The following is a 20,225-nucleotide window of genomic DNA, read 5'->3' on the forward strand; positions in this document are numbered from 1 at the left end:
GTTGGACTACATGTTTGTAACAGCCGGGATAGTGAGAGAAATAGAAGGAGCAGAATACAAGGCCTGAGTGCTGTCGGACCACTCGCCCTTGGTGGTAAACTGGAGACACCAGCCCCCACGCCCGCAGATCCCTACATGGAGACTTAGGACCGAGGCTCTGCAGGATGAGGGGTTTCGGGAGGGCCTGAGGGACGCCATTGAAGAATATTTTGATACAAACACGGGAAGCGTAAGCTCTGTGGGCACACTGTGGGAAGCGTTTAAGGTGGTGGTGCGTGGGGTAGCTATTTCTCAAGTTAAAGGGCTACAGGAGGGGGTCGAAAGGGAGCTCCGGGAGGCGGAAAGGGAGCTAGAGGAGCTCACGCGTTGCATGAGCACCGCTCATGATAACAGAACCAAAGTAGAGGAGCTACAGTTGTCCTGCAGTGCACTCTGGGATAGACTGTGCAGACTCAGCTACAGGAAATATATGGAGCGGATACACACAGGGGGCGATAAGCCGGGCAGATAGCTGGCTTGGCTGTACAAGAGTGAGACCCCCCGCTCGGTGATTAGTGAGATTCAGGGCGAAGGAGGTAGCATATGCAACACCCAGAAAGAGGTAAATGAGGAATTCCTTAAGATTTACAGACATTTGTATGAGGACACGGGGGAGGATATGGGCCAAGACATACTAGACACATTGGGGGACATTGAGCTGCCCACCTTAGATGATCTAGAACGCTCTGAGTTGGACGCACCCGTCACCTCGGATGAGCTGGAGGTAGTGATTCGGAACTTGCCCACTTGCAAGGCGCCGGGTTCGGATGGGCTGCCCAGCGAGTTCTACAAAACATACCAGCAAGAGTTGCTCCAGCCACTGCTTGCCACTTTCAACTAGGCCTATGAGAAGGGAGAACTCCCGTTGTCCCTCCGTGAGGCTGTAATCATCCCACTCTTGAAACCAGGCAAGCCGGCCGTGGAGCGCGGGTCTTACAGACCGTTGTCCATGCTCAACCAGGACAGCAAAATACTCACGGCGGTGCTGGCTAATAGACTGAAGAGGGTGATTAAGAAACTGATACACCCAGATCAGACGGGATATGTTCCAGGCAGGAACATCACTGATAACCACCGGAGGCTACACCATGTCATAGACCAAACTGAGGAGGACACGGGCGAGCTGGCTATAGTGTCGTTAGACGCGGTCAAGGCCTTCGACTCGGTACGATGGCCCTGGCTGAAAGCGGTCCTGAAGGGATATGGAGTGGGACCCGGATACCTCAGATGGTTACAGTTGTTTTACAGCACCCTGATGGCGAGGGTCAGGACAGGGTCCACGGTCTCAGATTCTTGGCAACTGGGCAGGGGGACCAGACAGGGGTGTCCCTGGTCACCTATGCTATATATATATACTGGCATTGGAGCCGCTGGCAATATGCCTGCGTCAACAATATGGGGAGGTGGGCATAAACACGGCCAGTGGAGAGCATTTGATATTATATGCGGATGATATGCTCCTTTATTTACGCTACCCAGAAGAAAACCTACAGTACATCCTAGAGGTGATAGAACGGTACGCCATCCTCTCCGGTATATCGGTGAACCCTGGAAAGTCCAGCCTGTTCCCTTTGGGTAGATATAGGAATGTCCCGGTGCAGAGGCTGCCTGTTCTGCCAATACCATGGCAGCCCGTAACATTTAGGTATCTGGGAATAAACATTTACCACAAGATCGAGACAGAACACAAGCACAACACGGAAAAGGCGATAGAGGGGATTAAGAACAGTATGGTGTTTTGGTCCAGACTGCCCCTGACCATGATGGGGAGGGCGGCCTTGCTCAAGATGGTGGTCCTGCCTAGACTCTTGCACTTTTTTACAAACGTCCCGTTTCTGATACCCAGAAGCCTATTCGCGAAACTTCACAGCGTGTGTAGGGGTTTTGTGTGGGGCAGCTCTAGGAATAGGGTGGCTCTGTGGAAGCTCCAGAACCCGTGCGACAGGGGGGGGGATAGGCCTGCCTAACTTCGAACTCTATTACCTGGCGGGGCAGCTGCAGTACGTGGCCAGGTGGCTCTCGACTGAAGATTCGGCGGAAGCCAGGCTCCTGCGCGAAGATACAGCCCCATACTTTCTGATGGAAGTGGTGTGGTTGGGCAGAGATCAACTGGTGGGCAAGGGGCGGTTACTGAGGTTGGGCTGGGAGATCTGGCACAGGACATGGAAGATTGGGGGGTACTCGGAACCATACTCCCAGCAGGCCCGTTTGGCGGCTCTGTGTGGTAGCGACTCCCAACTACTTGAATCGGTCCGCAGATACTGGGAACAGGTAGGCCTAGCCACCCTCGGGGACATATGGCAGGAAGGGGAGGCGGTGGACTTTCAGCGGCTGCAGGAAGAGACGGGAGTACATGGTGGCCAATATATAACCTACACTAGGCTGGTGAAAAAGACTAGAGAAAGATGGCCGGAGACAGTGCTCGCGGAGGATCCAGATGCCTCCCTGGAAACCATGTATGATGTATCGGAGGGCGGGCACGAAATATCGAGGATATATGAGCTCCTGCGGACAAGGGCAGGGAAGGAGTTGCTCCAATTGAGACAAGATTGGGAGGAGGAGGTGGGAGGACCCATGATGGATGGGCAGTGGGAACGGGCCCAGAAATACCATAAAAAGGTGTCCCGTAACGCGAGATTCCAACAGCTTCAATTGTATGTTACCTACAGGGCTTATTTAACCCCCGGGAAGATTGCAAAGTTTGGGGGATCAGCTATACAGCAATGCCCCAGGTGTGGGGAGGTGAACGCGGGACTGCTGCACATGTTTTGGGCTTGCCCGGAGGTGCATAGATTTTGGAACGAGGTCAAGACGAAACTGGCTGGCGGGGGGGTGGTGCTGGATGTGGAATCGGCCTGGTCATGCTTGCTTGGACTATTCCCTAGACCCCGGCATTTGAAACACATAAGCAAGATGAAGGACCTGGCCTATGTCTTGGCCAAACGTAGGATCGCCATGGGCTGGAAGGCGGCCCATAGACCTAGGGTGAAGTTGTGGTGGACAGACCTCTTGAGATGGGCGGAAGCTGAATCCATAGTCTGGTTTGAAGCGGTCACCAGGAGGGCCGAAGAAGAAGTAGGGCCCTTGCTGGCCTGGCGGCAATTGGTGGCCTTGTTGGCAAACCCTCACCAGGGTGACAACGAAACAGAGGACCCGGTTGATGGCAGTCTAGGTAGTGTGCCACCCAGTGATGTTCCCGTAAATGATATGTGAGAACTGGCTCTAGTTTAAAGGGGGAGGAGGGAGTTGGGGAGTTTGAAAATGTGTTGAAATATGATGCTTTCTATGTTTTGAAACAGTTGCAGTGTGTTTGACCTTAAAAAATAAAATAAAAATATATTTAAAAAAAAAAATCTGTGACTTAGTCAGCTGGCACTTCGGGTGTGGTACAGGTCGGGATGCTATGGATGAGTCATCCGAGTGCTACCGTCTAGCTCTGTCTGTGTGTTCAGTCTTTAGTGTCCTCATCTAGTCACTATCTCTCATTATGTTTTATGTATTCGTGGAGTACGCTCCTTGGATTCTGTTCTGTCGCTTGGAGCGGGGGTCGATAACTTCGTTCATCCTTGTTTTAGCGGTGTAGGCGTTCATGTTTTGTCCTGAATACGAGGTGGTTTCTTGTATTCCGTATATCCTTTGGAAGGTCATTCCAGGTTTTCCGCGCTTGGTGAGAGAAGGAGGATCCACCCAGCTTTCTTCTGTTGTAGGGTTTCAGTTCCAGGCGGATGTCGCTTTATCTCTGTATTCTTGTCGGCTGGTGTAGGCGTAATTTATCTCTCAGAAATTCTGCACCTTGGTTGTGTATTCCTCTGTGCGTGATGCACATTGATTTGAATTGTATTCATTATTTTATTGGTAGCCAGTGCAGTATTTTTAGAACGGGTGTGATGTGTTCTCTTCGGGGTAGTTTGAGAAGGAGTCTGGCTGCTGCATTTTGTATGCGTTTCAGTTTTTGTTTTAGAAGTCGTTCAGGCATACCTAGGTATAGGCTGTTGGCATAATCTAGTCTGGACATGACCAGAGCGATGATGGTAAGTGTTTTGTTGGGGAATGACGGGAACGGTAGGATCCTTTTTGCCGCTCATAGGAGAAAGAAGCATTTCTTGAGTAGAGCGTTCAATTGTGGGTCTAAAGTGAGATTGTTGTCCATTAGAGAAAGTCCCCCTCCTATGATTCGTTTTAGCATCTCAGTAAGTAAAGCTGCGCACAATAAACTGTGCACCAATGCGATGGCTCTGGAATGGCACAGCGTACCAAGGAATAATAAAATGCACCAAGGAAGGAAATCGGAAATCTCATTCAATTCATTTAACGCCCAGTGCCGATGAGTAAAGTGGACTGCCGGTTAACAACTGTGGCACCAACCAGTTGTCCCAGAGTAGTGGGGAGATCCCCAGCAACCTGCAGCCTCTGAATGGAGGCGTTAACACATACCAGGCTAAAACCATAGACATCAGAAGTTGCTCTTGTTCCCAGTAGTCTTATTAATGCTAGTAGCAGTGCACATTTTACCAGACTGCATCAAACGAGTTCTGAGAGGAGGGGCGGGTGGGCGGTGGGCACAAGCAGGGAAAGTGTGCACAGGGACCAGGCACAGCCTTACACCTATTCAAATACTGAAAGAAAAAAGCTGCTTGGGGAGGGGCGGTAACACATCTACAGCCAATCACACCCAACTGACATCACAACATACTGCACAGCCAATCAGGTACTGCTTACATGGACAACACTAGACACCCACACAATCACGCAATTAAATGGCCATTTTAGGGACATTATAGAAAAACAGTCACATATTTATTTTTAATACAAAAAAACATTCAAATATGCTACATGACTTTAAAGCTGCAGTAAATATTTTTTCAATCATCAATCAAGTGAAATAACTTTAACACATGGCATCCACCATTTTAGAAGGAAAAATGGTTGACAAATTCAGCATAGAGTAGAAAATGGAGCCAGAGTGCAAAAAGAGGTGTGATTGGAGGGAAAATGGGTGGTAATGGGAGGCAAATCCTATAGATTTTACTTAGCAATGAGCGTTAAAAGGGTGGGAAACAGACAAACTACATAATATCCATCCTCATGTCAACCGGCATTGAAAAGCATTACAAACCTGCATCCAAAGCCCCCAACTCAAGCTCTTATGTTAAAGATCCTATTTTAATGACAAGAGTTTTGGCTTGAAAGGTAGCTCTTTCAGCACCACCTAATAGCCAAAACTAAAAATGGTGGGGACTGGGAGGGGGTTCCCATTTTGGCAAACAGAAAAACAAAATGAACATTAAAATATCAATGTGACCATAAAAAAATTGGTATATGTTCACCGACTTATTGTTTAACTACTGGTCAACCCAGCAAATATAGAAGAAGGAATTGTTAAGCTACAACTGCAGGTTTGAAATCTATGCTCAACATGGTGAACACAGACCACAACAGCTGGTGCTTAATTTTAAAACTAACTATCTGGATTGCACATCATACCGTGCTAAGTGCGTTATCATATGCCTATAGGAGTTGGAATCAACTCAATGCTGTGTAACTGCAAGAGTGGTCAGAAATCACAGAGGAATTCCCGTGCGAGAGTTCGCAATGGGAACATTTCAGACCACACTGCTAACCAGGGTTTTGCATTTGCGAACGAATCAAGCCCTTATATGTTACACTAGTTTCGCAAACAAACTAATCGTCCCATTACAATCCATGCAGTTTGATTCTAGACATAATGTAGCTTTTTTAGGCGTTCTAGGCCAGTGTAGTGAGCCTCACAAGCAGGTCAAAGATATTTCGAGTAAGACTAATTTGATCTTCTGCTAATGTAGAAGGAAAAGCATAATTTGACAACATCGAAACATTGGCAACATTAAATAATGCGCATGCTTAATGGTTTCAATGCAAATATATATCTAAATATATATTTACATATCTGCACACAGAAACAAAAATACAATTACATTAATATTAACAGGTGTATGAGCAAGTGTTAAATGAAAACCTAACTGACACAGACAAGTCCTATAGCAATGATTGTGTTTTCCCTTCTGACAACTGAATTATTATAAATTAACATGCTGTGAAAGACTGCTTTCATAAATGAGAACTAACAAAGTGCACTTAATATTTTTCTTTCGTGTATTTCAGGTGAATGTAGCCAAAAGTATTCAAATCGAATCAAAATGAGTCCAACATCCTGGCACCTAAGTAGCCATATAATGTTCATAGCATGGGTTACTTGAAGGAAAGACAAGGCTGAACACAGACTAGTGGGAAAAGAAGTAGGGGGTAGCGCATAGTCCGGTATACCATGTACTACTTACCTTCAAAAGTCAAATAAAACTTTCCTCTGTCAAACCAAACGAGGGAAGGCTGTTCATTCTCTGTGTGGCCAGGAGTTGAAGCGGGATGGGAAAGGTTAAGGAGAGGGAGAAAGAAGGACACAGTGTGAGACACAGAGCAGCTATTGATCTTAGTGGGGGGGTAGGGAAAGGCACGACAAACTATTAAGGAGATGGATTAAAGGGATGGAATGCTCGACACCTGCTCTTGATCCACACCACAGAAAGCAAAGCAGGGCATGTAAAGCACAGCGGTAGATTGGTTTCAAGAAAAATGCTCAGCACGTTACTGCCCTATGCATTAAACACTATTTGGCAAGGGTGGTGCCGATTGGTCCTCGCTCTGTCCTATAAAACTGCACTACACTTTCAAGATGCACTTTAATTATCGAGCAGAATGCTAATCTGATTGATTGCAGAAAGCAGTATAAACAGTTTTATTTTTGAGTTGTATGTATTCTAGAATGGAAGTGAGGAATGGACTTTAAACCATGCTCGAAGGCTAATATTTTCAGACAAATACCAGGTGTACCACTTCCATGGCATTGATAAATTACATGCTGAAATAGGAACTGGTGCCCTCAGGCCACCAAGTTGTTTCACCCCCTACAAAAGCCTGAGAAACTGTCATGCAACTTGCTGCTTTGTTGTGCAATATTTCCCATTATTCAGTAACGAGCATGCAAATGTTTTAATGCGTAGAATAAATGGCAAATATTGAATCAGAGTGCATTTAGGAAATCAGTATATAGAAAGCTTGGATGGGTTACTCCAAATTTCTGGAAACCTGTAGGTTGGTACAATACCTGCAGGTTTTTCACAACGCCTTTCAAACGTGGGCAGTTTGTCAATATAATCGTCTTCGGACATTGTGAACAAAAGTATGTGAAAAAATAAAAAAAAAGAATATAAATTCCACAAATTAAGGCAAAAGGGATCAGCCAGACAACAAAATGTACTCAAAGTAAAGAAACAAGAATATTATAACTAGAAACTAAAATAAACACCGATTTAAAACATAAGTAAATGCACATAAAAGACAGACAACTAATATAAAGGAAAGAAGTGGAAGTTGTTTAGTGAGAAATATGCAGCATGTTCCTTCTCCCCATGTTTGGTCCCCTAGGACCAGTCTAGAGCATGATCTTGTTCTATGTAATGCCTGCTAAGCTTTTATGACCTACACGTGTTAGTAAAATAATCTGAAGAAATTATTCCACACATCAACATTGTCAATGATTCAGCAAATGCGTCTTGAAGAGAGCTTTATCCTTCTACAGAAACTCAACCTCTCTGCAAAAAAAAAAAAAAGTACCCTAGAATTGGAAAACAATTAAAATGTGGAATTACGTCTCTTGAAAACTCAAAAAATTCAGTTAGGAAATGCAAATGTGTTACACATACACGGCCAGCGTACACCACCTTGAATACAAGTGGAGATTGGAATCTGCTTTGTTTGAATTCAAGAAACGTTACCTTAACTAAATTAGTGCAGATTTAAGGGTTATAAGAGCAAGTATGGATTTAACCGAAAAAATGCCTCGACTTCCACAACTGCTTAGGGGGTCATTATTTGAATACCATGTAGCCATAATATTGTACTCTTGCATTCAGAACTTGTGGGCAATATTGTTCGCTTGCATTCCGAACTTGTAGGCAAGTTGGGAACTTTACATAATTAAAGCTAGAGAAAAATGGATAATTCTGAAGTGATTACTATTCTACTTCTAGACGTTCTTAATCTCACACAATAAGGCTCTAATGAATCGATGGCACCTCAGAAGATACAATGAACAAAACCTTTGGTGCTTAATAAATCCTATGTGACTTAACGAAGTCCCATTTTGTTCATGATTTCTAACTAAGTGTTTTAAATATTTGTTCTCTGCCTCATTCTTTTCACTATGTTTTTCAAACACTCTCCCATTCTCTCCCTCAAATCCTTTCTGCCCTGGAATCTTTCTTCGTTCTTCTTAGTCACAGACCTCTCATCATGCAAACAACCCATCGACCATCAACCCTTCGGCACAACCTTCCAAGTTCTATCTCCCCCATCAAACATCACTTAATATAACCAACTACTTTCTATTTTTGCCAGTAAGCTTTGGTGTACCGCCCTCCAGTTAACCCCTTTTCTTTTCAGATCATTTTATTGCATATTTTGAATCAAAGACCCTATTAAAACTCACTTTCATTAACAAATCTCATGACAAATTAGTAATAACCTATTCAATCTCTAAAAATGCCGAAGCCCAGCAGGCAGTCACATTTTTTCCATCCCTTATTAACTGTTTGAATATTTGTTTTATGGGAGCTGGAGAACCTAAGCTCTGCATCCATCATTGCTCACACCAGCTGCTTATGTTGACTCATGGTAGACTATTGAACCTTGGAACATGCCAAACTCCAACCCAAAATGCCTCCAGTCTGACCAGGTCCATCAAGTTTAGTTTTATAATGTTCTTATTCCCTTTGCATCCTTTATCTACTGTAAGACATCTCAACCAACCCACTAACTGTTCCATCTGCATCTCATAGCTCATACCTCATAGCCAACGAATTATAAAAGCAGAACAGTGAACACATTTAAGCCAATTGTTTCTCTGAAGCCCATATCTCAATTTTTGCAGAATGGGTTTCATCATAGTGGAGTACCATTTGGTAAAAAATATATTTGGTGGTTTGTGCTAGTTCTATGCCACATCTATTTATGGGCTGAAGACTAATGCAAACAAAAACAAAAAATACTAATTGATATAGATCATTTTGTTGAAACGTGGTAATTCTCAACAACCATCTCATCCTCTTAGCACCAATAATAAGGACCACCACACAATGAGAACCACGAATATTTAGGATATATTCACCAAACAATAATGAAATGGCATAATATTATGCTGCTTGAATTCATTGGCTAAATGTGCACTTCAATTTGATGCAAGGCACAATAATAACAATAGTAAAAGGAAAAAATGCATTGAGAAAATAGGGAATGAGTACAATATAAATCAAATCTAAACTGAATGAAGACAATTTCTAGGATTAAATCATGAAACTGCACAAATATTTGTAAAAATAAATGTATGTCTTATGCAAGTGAGCAATATGTATGGCTTGATTAAGGACTAAGTCTAACTTACAATCTCTTATCATAAATACAAAATCAGTTTGTCAGTTGTGGCAAACATTCCAAACAATACAATAGTAAAAACTGAACTGGGTTTCTTTTTAGTTGGTAGAGCGTGACTGTTTAGCATGCTCAAATCTGTACAACATGTATGTCATCTACTGCATCTCTATCACCATGCCCAAAAAAATCAATCAATTCAAACATGAAACTTATTCTGTCAAACCAAACTGTCTCAAACAAATGTTTGCTGTGAACATATTCTATGTAGACAATACATTTTGCTAAAGAGCCAGTTGTCATAACTGCGATTCTTTGTTTTATGTACCACAACATTTTACTATTTGTATTGTAGGACAGTTGCATCCTCACTCATCTTCTTGGCAGACTAAGAAGTTATAGTCTCGGGCCACTTGCCAATCCTGAGAGACCCATTGTTTGGTCTTGTTGCAGGTGGCACTTTTCAAATTTTAGTTGAATTGGGCACAATTTGCAGCAGGCACCATTCACTTCCTCAAATAAGTTTGTGGCTACCAAAATGCTCGGTGAATTGGGTTGCTACATTTATTGCACACTAACGCAAATACTCTGTCAAAGAAATATACACCTATTGCATAAAATGATACCAAGCACAATGGTTGCTCAATCGAAGAATGTGCATTCCTATTGTTTTAAATGATGTGTTTTAATGTAGGTAAGACTATTTTGGGTAGAATTTTGAAATGCTAGCATATTTATGTCAATGTATAACAAGTTATCTGCCATTATTTTGCTCCAACTGTTTACAGTGGAAGTTTTATCCTATTAACGTATCTAAATATGTTCATATATTAAACTTGAGTCAATGCAATTGGTCTCTTCAAAACATTCACTATATTGTAGGGTTTTATTTGCACCCATAACATTAGGGGAATCTCCTCCCTTGTACTCCCCTCAACTTCTAAATATCAGGCCCCTCTACATGGTGTGTGCATTCTTTTTTTGAAATGTATATGAATTAAAAAGTAGGTATGGCTGATTGAAAGATCAAACGACTTGTATACATCTATATTTAGGCATGAAGGCCTTTTTGACATTTATACTTCAATTTGGTGGAAGCCGAGAGTGCATACGCAAAGTTCAACAATTGCCTCAAACAAGCTCCAATTTCGTTCAACAATTATCCTAGACCAACAATTTCAGAATATTCCTCAAAACAATAGCCCGTCTTACAATTTGAAAACAGTTCAAAACAAAAACAGATGTTTACCAACTGTGGGCGTTGTTGCTGCACTGAGTGAATTGGTTGAGGAGATAGAAGAGGTGCTTTCAGCACGAGCTAAAGGTGCTACAGGAGGCGGACTGGCTGAGTGAATAGGAGGACTAAAAGGCCTTGGCTGTAAAGAAATGAAAAACAAATTTACGATGAACAAAAAAGGAGTTCAAGCAGGAGACAATCACCAAGTATTTTTGCAAAGTAAGTTCTGTGTCTTAAATAAAAGCATCAATAACACCTGGAAGAAAAAAAGTGCTAGTTTTCTTTGTCATCCTTAACTCTGCTAAGAGTCCTAGTCAACCCCAGTATTCAAGACTTCATGATTATCTTAGCAAAAGGTCTATGGAGCGCACACAATAATCACCAATTCACACCAGCATCTGTAAAATATAAATTGCATGGGTTTTCACTAAGAAGAAATCAATAAATACTACAGAATAAACTATTTTGAAAAAATTCTCATTCAGTTGCAAGATTTTCAGGGTGCTTCTATCCATAGGAAGTTGTGGAATGATCCACGCTCTACAACGAAAACTATCAGGAATCTCAATCTTTTCTTTTAAAAGGCATTTCCTCCTCCAAAAGGTACTTCAACCGAGCTGAGAGCAACACTTGGCTCATCCCAACAGCACCGGAGGCACTCATTCTACCTGCCGAAGGTTGTCTGCAAAGGTGGCTGCAGAAACAGCCAGGTTCCCCCACCAGATTCCACTGGGTATCTAAGCGCAGCATACTCCATCCAGCCCGCTCCCCTGAGCCACTTGCACCACCATCAACAGACTAACAGGGTGCCTGGGTCGTGACTCCATCTTGCCCTCCTCCCCTTCCAGCCATGCTACTCGCCACCTCCAGTACTTTACTCCTTGCCTTGGACCAACTCAGCACCGGGCAACCCAGTCAAGGGCCACCAGCAAAGGGCCAGCCTACAGCCTCTTTGCCTTTGAGCGATTGCTTTTCTGTGTCCTATTTGCTTAGGAGCACCAATTACATCTTTGCTAAGCCCCGCCCTCACCATGCACTGCTCTCTCTTCCTTTCCCCTTCTACTTCATTCTCCTCTGCTCAAAACCATTTGAACTCTCTTCCTATCCCCATCATAATCTTTGCTCAACGCCACCCCTCTTCTCGCTCACCTACTCTATTCACAAAACCTCCAACCCCAACTTTCATCACTTCCTCTTCATGCATATACACCCAGCGCACCTTTACTTCACAGACTCAACATCAGTATGCTTCTACATCTCACTCTCCTCATATTGCTCTTTGGAATGCACAATCTGTCTGTACCTCAGACTCCCTTCTTTACCCATTTGCCCTTTCTTGACCTCATTACCCTTAAAGAACCCTGAATTTATTCCACAGACTCTGCAACGCTTGCTACCCTTCACGACCCTGTCTACACCTTTACCCTCTCTCCCCACCTAACTGGTAGGGGTGGTGGTGTAGGCATCTTCCAAAATTTCCTATCTCTCTGACTCCCCATTTCTCCATCTTTTGAATACACTATCTCCACAATAACTGTGCCCTACGTCATTCACATCATCTCTCTCCATCGGCCATCTGGACCTGCTAGTCAATTTATTGACCACCTCTCCCAACTAATTGACTCCCCATCATCACCTCATTGTCAATGGTGACTTGTAACCTCCCGTCTCTCTCCACTCCTCTATCCACTGACTTTAGCGCTCTTCCCCTTAACCACTTGCTCTCTTCTGCCCACTCTCAGCCCACCCATTCAAAAGGTAACTCCCTTGACCGAATTCTCATCTAATCCCAACTCTCTCCATCTCGCTCTAATCAGTCCATCGTATTTGCCTCAATCTCTGCTCTTACTTCATCTACCACTTCCATTACCAAGCGTACTTTTCCCTCCTCCTCCCCATCTACCTCTCGGACCTACAACACTCTCTCCCCTCAGATGCAAAATTCACTGCTCCATCCACTGAAAGCTTTCACTAACTAACGCTGCTCTTAACACTTCCTTCTTGCTACATTCACTCCTAAACCCTCCACTCCACGGCCTCGGATAACCCCTACCATCAAGGGCGTGAAAACAATGGGTAAAAACCTTTGCACTTTGCAATAGACACTCCTTGGATCTCCAACTGTACCCAACTGCTCTTCAAAACTACTACACTGTTCTTGCCAAACGTGACGCCCATCTCTCTCTCATTTCATCTCAATCCTCTCAATCTAGATCACCTCCAAAAATCTCACCTCCTAAACCTTCTTCCGTCTCCTCTACTCTTTCTGCTAATGATCTAGCCCTCTACTTCAAAAATTTCCAACATTCAAAATACCCTTGCAAATTATCTTCTATCCCCCTCACCTGCTCACTTTTCTCCAACATCTTTACCCTCTTCTCCTGTAACAATGTCTTCCTTTGCCCCACTAATCCGAAGATTCTTGACCTTCCACTCTGGACTAACCCTTCATGTGCACCCACCAGCCCTCTATCCCCACACATAGTGAAACTCCCAGCTCCCAGTGTTGCTCCATATCATACTTCCCTCTTCAACTCCTCTCTTGACAATGCCACTTTTCCATCATCCTACCATTTTTCTGTCATCCGTATTAAAAAAACTGAGTTAGAGCCAAACTGTCCTGACGGCTATAGAGTCCGCTTTCCTCAATGTCAGCAACTACATCTCTTCCGCTTGTCATGCTAACAGAACATCTATTCTTATTCTTCTCGACCTCTCTGCTGCCTTCGATACCGTCAACCATTCTGACCTTCTCTCAACACTATCTATCCTAGGCATCAGGGACAAGGCTCTCGCTTGGGTTGCTTTATAGACACTTTATCCTGGAACAGCCTTACCCCCCCACTCACACCCCTACTGCTGGCGTTCTCCATGGGTCAGTCCTGGGTCCACTTCTCTTCACGTTAATCTCTCTCCTCTTAGCACCTTGGTCTCCTCCTATGGCTTCTATCAACTGTTGGCTGATGACACTCCAATCGTCTCCTTTCGCTCCTTATCAAACGGGCTACGGTTAAACATTTCGGTCTCTCCTCCATCAAATACTGGATGGCATGTCACTTGCTCATGCTCAACTTCTACTACCGAAGTTCTCCATTTCCCATCCAAACGGGCTATCTTGTCCTCTCCGCCTGTATCCATCTCACAACTTACATCTCCAAATCTTCTACTGCGGCCAGACTTCATCTCAACATTGCTAAGCACCTAATCTCCTCTTGTGTACTCTCTCAATCTGACTACTGGGCAGGTCTACTCTATGGCCTTTCCAACTATGCCTTTTCAACTCTTGACTAAGACCTCAACTTTGTTGTGCATTCACTCTTCAACATTCCCCGCTTCACCTCTACCTCCCCAGCCTGTCGTTAGTTAGGCTGGTTATCTATGAGACAAAGGGCAAGGTATGAACTCATTCTCATCTGAAAAAACTATACGCTGACTTGCCCCACCATACCCAATGGCCCGTTTTACTCCCTACACTCGTGCCCCTTGAGCTCCCTCTCGTTTCCGCTCTCTTCCTCTCCTTGCTCTCTTATTCTGGAATGCTCTTCCTCTCCCCCTCCACACTACTCCTAGTCTATAGCTATTTAAATCCAATCTCCTAGCTTTCCTCCTTTCTTCTTTACGCCACATCAACCAGTTCTACTCGCCCCCTAACCCTCTATGACAACCGCACAGCACTTATCCCTCACCCCTTAATCTTAAAACTTAGCACTTCCTCCACTATCCGGTTCCAATATCGTGTCCTTGCCCCTGGTTCATGTTCCCAAGTCCATTGCATCATCTGGTCTTATATCCACATCTCACCCTTGTTAAGGACACTGGTCCTCCACTCTCTAAATCAATGTTAAAACATTTTGTGAGCATTTCTGTGCCATAAATGCATTGTTGCTCTGTATTTCTGATTACACAAACTAATTCTGACTGTATGTTTACACACAGGAAATTCTTAATGCTCGTTTTTGAAAAAACAAGCATACAGCAAATTACAAACCTGATATTAATGCAATAACAAAATGTAGATTTTAACTCCAATGCTGGCATGGCAAAGTGTGGAACCATACAGAGATGAAAATCTCCATTCAAAGATAAGGTGAAGCTCAAATATTTAGCATCAAAAAGGCAATTTTCTGTGTGGGAGTAAGTGTACCACCCAGTGGCATAAAAAGAGAGAGAAACCACAACTTGAGAAGTGTACTCAACTAAGCCTTAGGTTGGCATGACTATTCATTGTTTTTGGAAAAGAAATCTTCGATATCATTTTAGAACACTAAATACTGACGTGATGTTTGTATTCTGAAAAACAGTACTATTCATTAACATTAATATCTATTGTACACATTATGTTATTTCGATGTTTGCACACCATACTGGATAAAAAGGGAATTACCATGATTCAGTTCTTGTGAGAATATATCATTCTAGCAAGATTTTAAAAAATCTTTCTAAACCCTAGTACAATACAAATAAATTGAACACTGTTGTTTTGTGAACAGCCAACTAAAAAAACAGAGCAATATAATTAAAATACATTTCCATATAGCATAGCCATGTTTTGTCAACGTGACATAGGGTACTGGAAATTTAACCTCATTTACTACAAATTAAAAGCGGGCTTACCACATCGCCTACTATGGGCTTTCCAGGAGGTAACTTTGGCCGAGAGGGGGGGCGAGGAGGTGGAGGAGGAGGGGCAGTAGTGCTGCAGGCACTTAAAGGTGTTGCTGGTCGCGCAGGAGAAGAAGAGCCTAAACAATTAATTAAAATAACATTTGTAAATGAAAAGCGAAAACAGTTCTTTCAAGATTCAAAACTCCTGCTAAAATTAAATCCTTCTAGAGATGTTTAGTTTGACAATAGATTTAACAAAACATTTGACTGCAATTTCAAAAAGACACTTTCTGCTGTGAGAAACCTGAAAACATTCTCGCTTCTTTCTCCCCAGAATCCCCTGTTCAGGTGGCCAGGGAAGGGATATCGGTTTTGGATCCCAACTGGTGAGGGTGGCTATGCAGGGAGGATCACCTGGCGAGCAGGGTGTGTGGGGACAGATTTGGGGAATGGAGGGAGGACGTCTTTCGGTGAGCCACAGTATTCACAGTTTCCATTCCACAATTAGCCTTCCGCCCAAGAAGCTTTCATGGGGATAGTTAATTGTCAAACCCCATCCCTTTACTCCTGTAAAAATAAACTCAGATTAATTGTCCCTATAGAAGGACAAGGAAGAAAACAAGAAGGAGAACACCTTATGTGGACGGACTAGACCCACATTTATCCCCTCTGATTAAATTTAGAAACTGTCAAAATCCATCCGTCACACACTCCAACTGTATCCCATTCAGTTCCCCTTAAGACTGGTATGAAGAAGAGGCAAAGAGGAGTAATGCACACTTCTACCTGCGAACATCACTTTGGTACTGGGAGGGGGAGGTGGAGGTGGACTGTAGAACACTATTTCAAAGGTCAGGCATGTACCAGGGATAGAGGTAATTGTTATCAGGAAAATGACTTGCAACTGCAGCCCCTTGAGAGGCTACAGGGTCATATAAAAAAGGAGTGATCCACATGCAGGAGGGGAACCGCCTGGGAAGCTAGGGCACCGTGAAGCAGGCTGTAGAGGAGGAGCTGGTGAAAAGGATGCTGGCAGCGGCAGGAGAGTGGGAAGGATGCCGAGGCTGGAGAGAGCCGCGAGAGAGTCAAGATCCCTACAGAGCTCCGAGTCGTGCGCCCCCAGCTGGAGCTGTGAGACACAGAAATGTCCACTACGCTGCAGGAGGCAGCAATACCGTCCAGAAGCGGTGAGCATGGCTCAGCAGAGCTCCAGATGTAAACGAGGGGAGCGGGCGAAAGCAGACAAGGATTGTGCTAGCACCCAGAGGAGCTGCCACATACTGGCGAGTGACTGGGAGATAGCACTCAGACCGGGGTGCTCCAGGGGCTTAATAAGGGCAAAGGAAGTTGCTGAACTAATGAATATACATAGTGAATGGGTCTGGAGACCAGGTGGGCGTTATTGAGTATCGAGAACATTGCCAAGTGCTTAAACAATTATTGAATACTGAACTAAAGAAAAGTTATGCACAATATATGAAAATATCACATGAGTGGAGAGAAAGTGATGTTTTTATAAATTGAATGAAAATGAGGATAAAGCATTTTTGAACAATGGTAAAGCGCAAAGCCAAGTGAAAACCAGTTATTTATTACGTTATATAGTTCAAACAGAACCTTGCACATAAAATATGAACATTTAAATGTATACACAATCAATTCAAAATGTTTAAACTTTTAAACGTTCCACCATTTTTCCAAAGATTCAAAAATTCAACAATTTATCAAGTTTTCAATCAACCTAAAATGTTCCTAAAAACCCTTCATAAAACTCTAAGAGTATCTAAAATAATGAAACTTTAAAACCGTATCAATTTTAAAATTTTTATTCTGACTTACATTTCTCAGACCTAAATTTCCAAGCTTTTAAAAAAATGTCCTCTAAAATTTCTTTTCAGTTTTCATCACAATCACAGCTTTTGAGACATCAAATAAAGCTCTGAATATGGAGCCAAACCGAATCAGTGTTAAGGCAGTAGGTCCAGAAGTCATGTTCTTGGATTGCTTCATACATATGTACCAGATCCCCAAATAAATCATATACAGATGGTCCAACCTAGGACATTAGGTAAAGAGATTTTTAATGGTTTCTTTATTGTCAGTGATCTTACAAATTCTCCAGAATCTGGACTCCTCTTGCAATTTCAATCTTTTTTCTATAATAGCAAGTACTGGTAGATGATTAATACGCATCAACAGTCTCAGTCTACGAACCTCAGGAATCAGGGGAGAGCATCAAATAAGGCTGAGGTCTTATAAATCTGTGAGTCACGTTGGAGATTGTTGGATAACCGTGAAGTAAAGACAAATGTTCATAACTACAAATCCAGTCCCACTGTTCCAGCCCTTAAATACCAAATAGTGTGTTTTCTTTTTTTTTTTTACTAAAATCAGGTAGCCAACTCAGAGTGGAACATATTTATCATCATTTGCAAATATTTATCCTCCTTCTGTGATGCAACAGATCTATATGCGACCATACCAGTCAGCCGATTTCCCTTATTAATGGTAATAATTCGGAGAAACAAGTCGCCTCTTCGTCTTAATATCATTGCCACCATAGACTGGAAGCCAAGCTCCAACCGTAGGTACTCCATTGGGGTTGACTGCGCTAAAGCCAGCATATTGCCAGAAAATGGCCTGCAATACGGATTAACCAATCCAGAATTATCATTTCCAAGGCTTCCACACCATACAGTATGGAGAGACAAAACCACTGTTTATACAACATTAGTAACCCCTTCATAGAAAAACAAGCCCTATCTCTAGCAAATCTCTTTACAAGAAATGTTAATAGTCTCGCCTTTGCTGTTTTGATCTTTACAATGTTTTCGTAACTTGCCCAATGCATCGACTCCAATCCAAGATATTTATATGAGGAGGCATATTGAATTTGACCCAGAGGGATTTCTATGGCTGCTCTATTAATTTTCCTAATAGAAGCTAGCATAACATTTGTTAACTCCAGATTTATTACCAACTCCTTTTCCCAGGCATAACAATCCAGTTCTCCAAACAGTTCCTCAATTCCAGCTACTGTGTAACTGAATAATATTAAATCATTCTCAAAGAATTGCTGTAATCTTTTCCAGATTTAATCTAGGTGACCATTTGGCGACAGCTTCTAAATGTCTGAATATCGGCCAAATGCATGTAAAAAAACAAGGGGCCAACATGCAAGCCTGTTTAACAGCTCTGTTTCTTAATTTCCCCCGATAGGAAGCTCCCGTTTCCTAAGCATATTTTTGCTGTCATGTTGTTCTGCAGCGGTATAATCACTTGTAGAAGCCAAAAGCAGGCAACCCCATTTTGTCATTTTTGTCCACAGTCGGTCTCTATTTACCAATTCAAATGCTGACTTAAAATCCATGTGGGCAATATACAATGATGGACTCTGCTTTCTATTTGCATTAGCAATCAGCTTATCCAAAATTCTAATATTTAGATTTGTACTGATCCCTGCACGGAACCCTGTTTGTAAAGGATGTAATAATGTATCATCATCTACTCATAATTGCAAATGTCTCAAGACACAGGTGGTAAACGCCTTTCCTGTAGAATCAAGTAGAGATAGTAACCGATAATTCTCGGTAGTGATCGGTCTCTGACTTTAAAAATAGGGACCAGTTTAGAACGAGTCCAAGATTGTGTGGTATCACCCCGTACTGGCATACCTTTTCAAAAATAAACAGAATACTGTCCAATTATCTGGGTTGGCTTTTAAGACCGACATGGCCAAGCAATTTGGGCCAGGCGCCCCAGAGTTTTTTTGCCTTTGCGATAATGTCAATTATCAGCCCTACATTGAAATCCAACAGCCATGGATCTTTGAAAGCCATTTTACTCTCCCCCTCCATCCCCCGCCCCCAGGTTTTCATAACTAAACATTTTTGTTTCAATATACTCCAGCAGGTTTTTTTCCTTGATTGGATTTATGAGCTTTTTCACATCTTTGGGACCCTTAGCCATTGACAAGGCACACCACATAGTTCTTGGATTTCGACTTAGCATTACATTAAGAAACTGCTGCAATTTAGATGTTATAACTTCTGCCTTTCGCCTTTTATACCAGTTACTGTAGGTGGTCCTGGCTTTCTTGCCATTAGCCAAGGCACCATAATCCACATTCAGGCATGTTTTTAAATATTGCACCTCGCTACGTAACTTACGTTTGGCCAGCTGCACCTCCATATCAAATGGAACATCCCTTTTATTCTTAGTTATGGATAATGGCTTACCCTCTTGACCCCCTGTTACGCTCACCTGGTCCCTGGGGAGGCGTTTGGGCACGGTCGCAGCCCTCCCAGGGATCAAACTCCTCTTGTCTGGTCCTCCCTCTGCATCTGTGTGGGGAACTGCGGTGATGAGCAGTGCGGTTCCTGCGTGAATATAAGGGGGGGTCGTACGAGTATGCAGCCTGTGGTCCCCGACTCCTTCTCCAGACCTCTTCTCCCTGGATGTGACTTCCCTGGGGTTGCACTACTCTTTAGGCTCACCTGCTGAATGATGAGCTCTCCGTCCTGCCGCTTCAGGCAGGGGCGCTTGTTGAAGGGAACAGAGTTCCTTCACTGGTCCCTGGTCATGGAAGTCCAGGCTAGCTGCGACTAGTCCACTTCTCTTGTAGGTAAGTGGTTCCCTTGTTTCCACTTGCCTGCTTGTATTCCGACTGTTGTAATTGCATTTGTAAAGTTTGTTCTCTGTCCTTTGTATGTAATGTCTCCTTTCTATGCTCTCTCCCCTTGTAGGTGGTGTAGCGGTGCCGGCGGTAGCAGCAGTAGAAGCAGCGGAGCTGGCGGTACGGCAGAGCGGGGCTGAGATGATCCAACAGCTGGTAAGTGGCCTTTAATGGTGCCTTAGGGTGCGCTTTGGGTTTTAAATGTGC

At 43.3% G+C, this 20,225-nt stretch overlaps 1 protein-coding gene across 11 annotated transcripts in view; it reads right to left on the minus strand.

Moving 5' to 3' along the window:
- Window positions 1–20,225, minus strand: part of SGIP1 (SH3GL interacting endocytic adaptor 1) — a 1,655,639-nt gene that overhangs the window by 324,124 nt on the left and 1,311,290 nt on the right. For 4 of the 11 annotated variants that reach the window (XM_069641966.1, XM_069641964.1, XM_069641960.1 and 1 more), the window contains 4 exons: window positions 15,353–15,480; window positions 10,751–10,877; window positions 7,181–7,234; window positions 6,357–6,416 (listed from right to left, as the gene is read on the minus strand). In XM_069641966.1, the coding sequence (XP_069498067.1) occupies window positions 6,357–6,416; window positions 7,181–7,234; window positions 10,751–10,877; window positions 15,353–15,480 (369 nt within the window). The remainder of the gene's footprint in view (window positions 1–6,356; window positions 6,417–7,180; window positions 7,235–10,750; window positions 10,878–15,352; window positions 15,481–20,225) is intronic. The other 7 variants (XM_069641968.1, XM_069641962.1, XM_069641961.1 and 4 more) reach the window with 3 other exon arrangements.

This window comes from Ambystoma mexicanum, chromosome 1q (genome assembly GCF_040938575.1).
Source record: "Ambystoma mexicanum isolate Mex_15411 chromosome 1q, UKY_AmexF1_1, whole genome shotgun sequence".
Classification (NCBI taxonomy): domain Eukaryota; kingdom Metazoa; phylum Chordata; class Amphibia; order Caudata; family Ambystomatidae; genus Ambystoma; species Ambystoma mexicanum.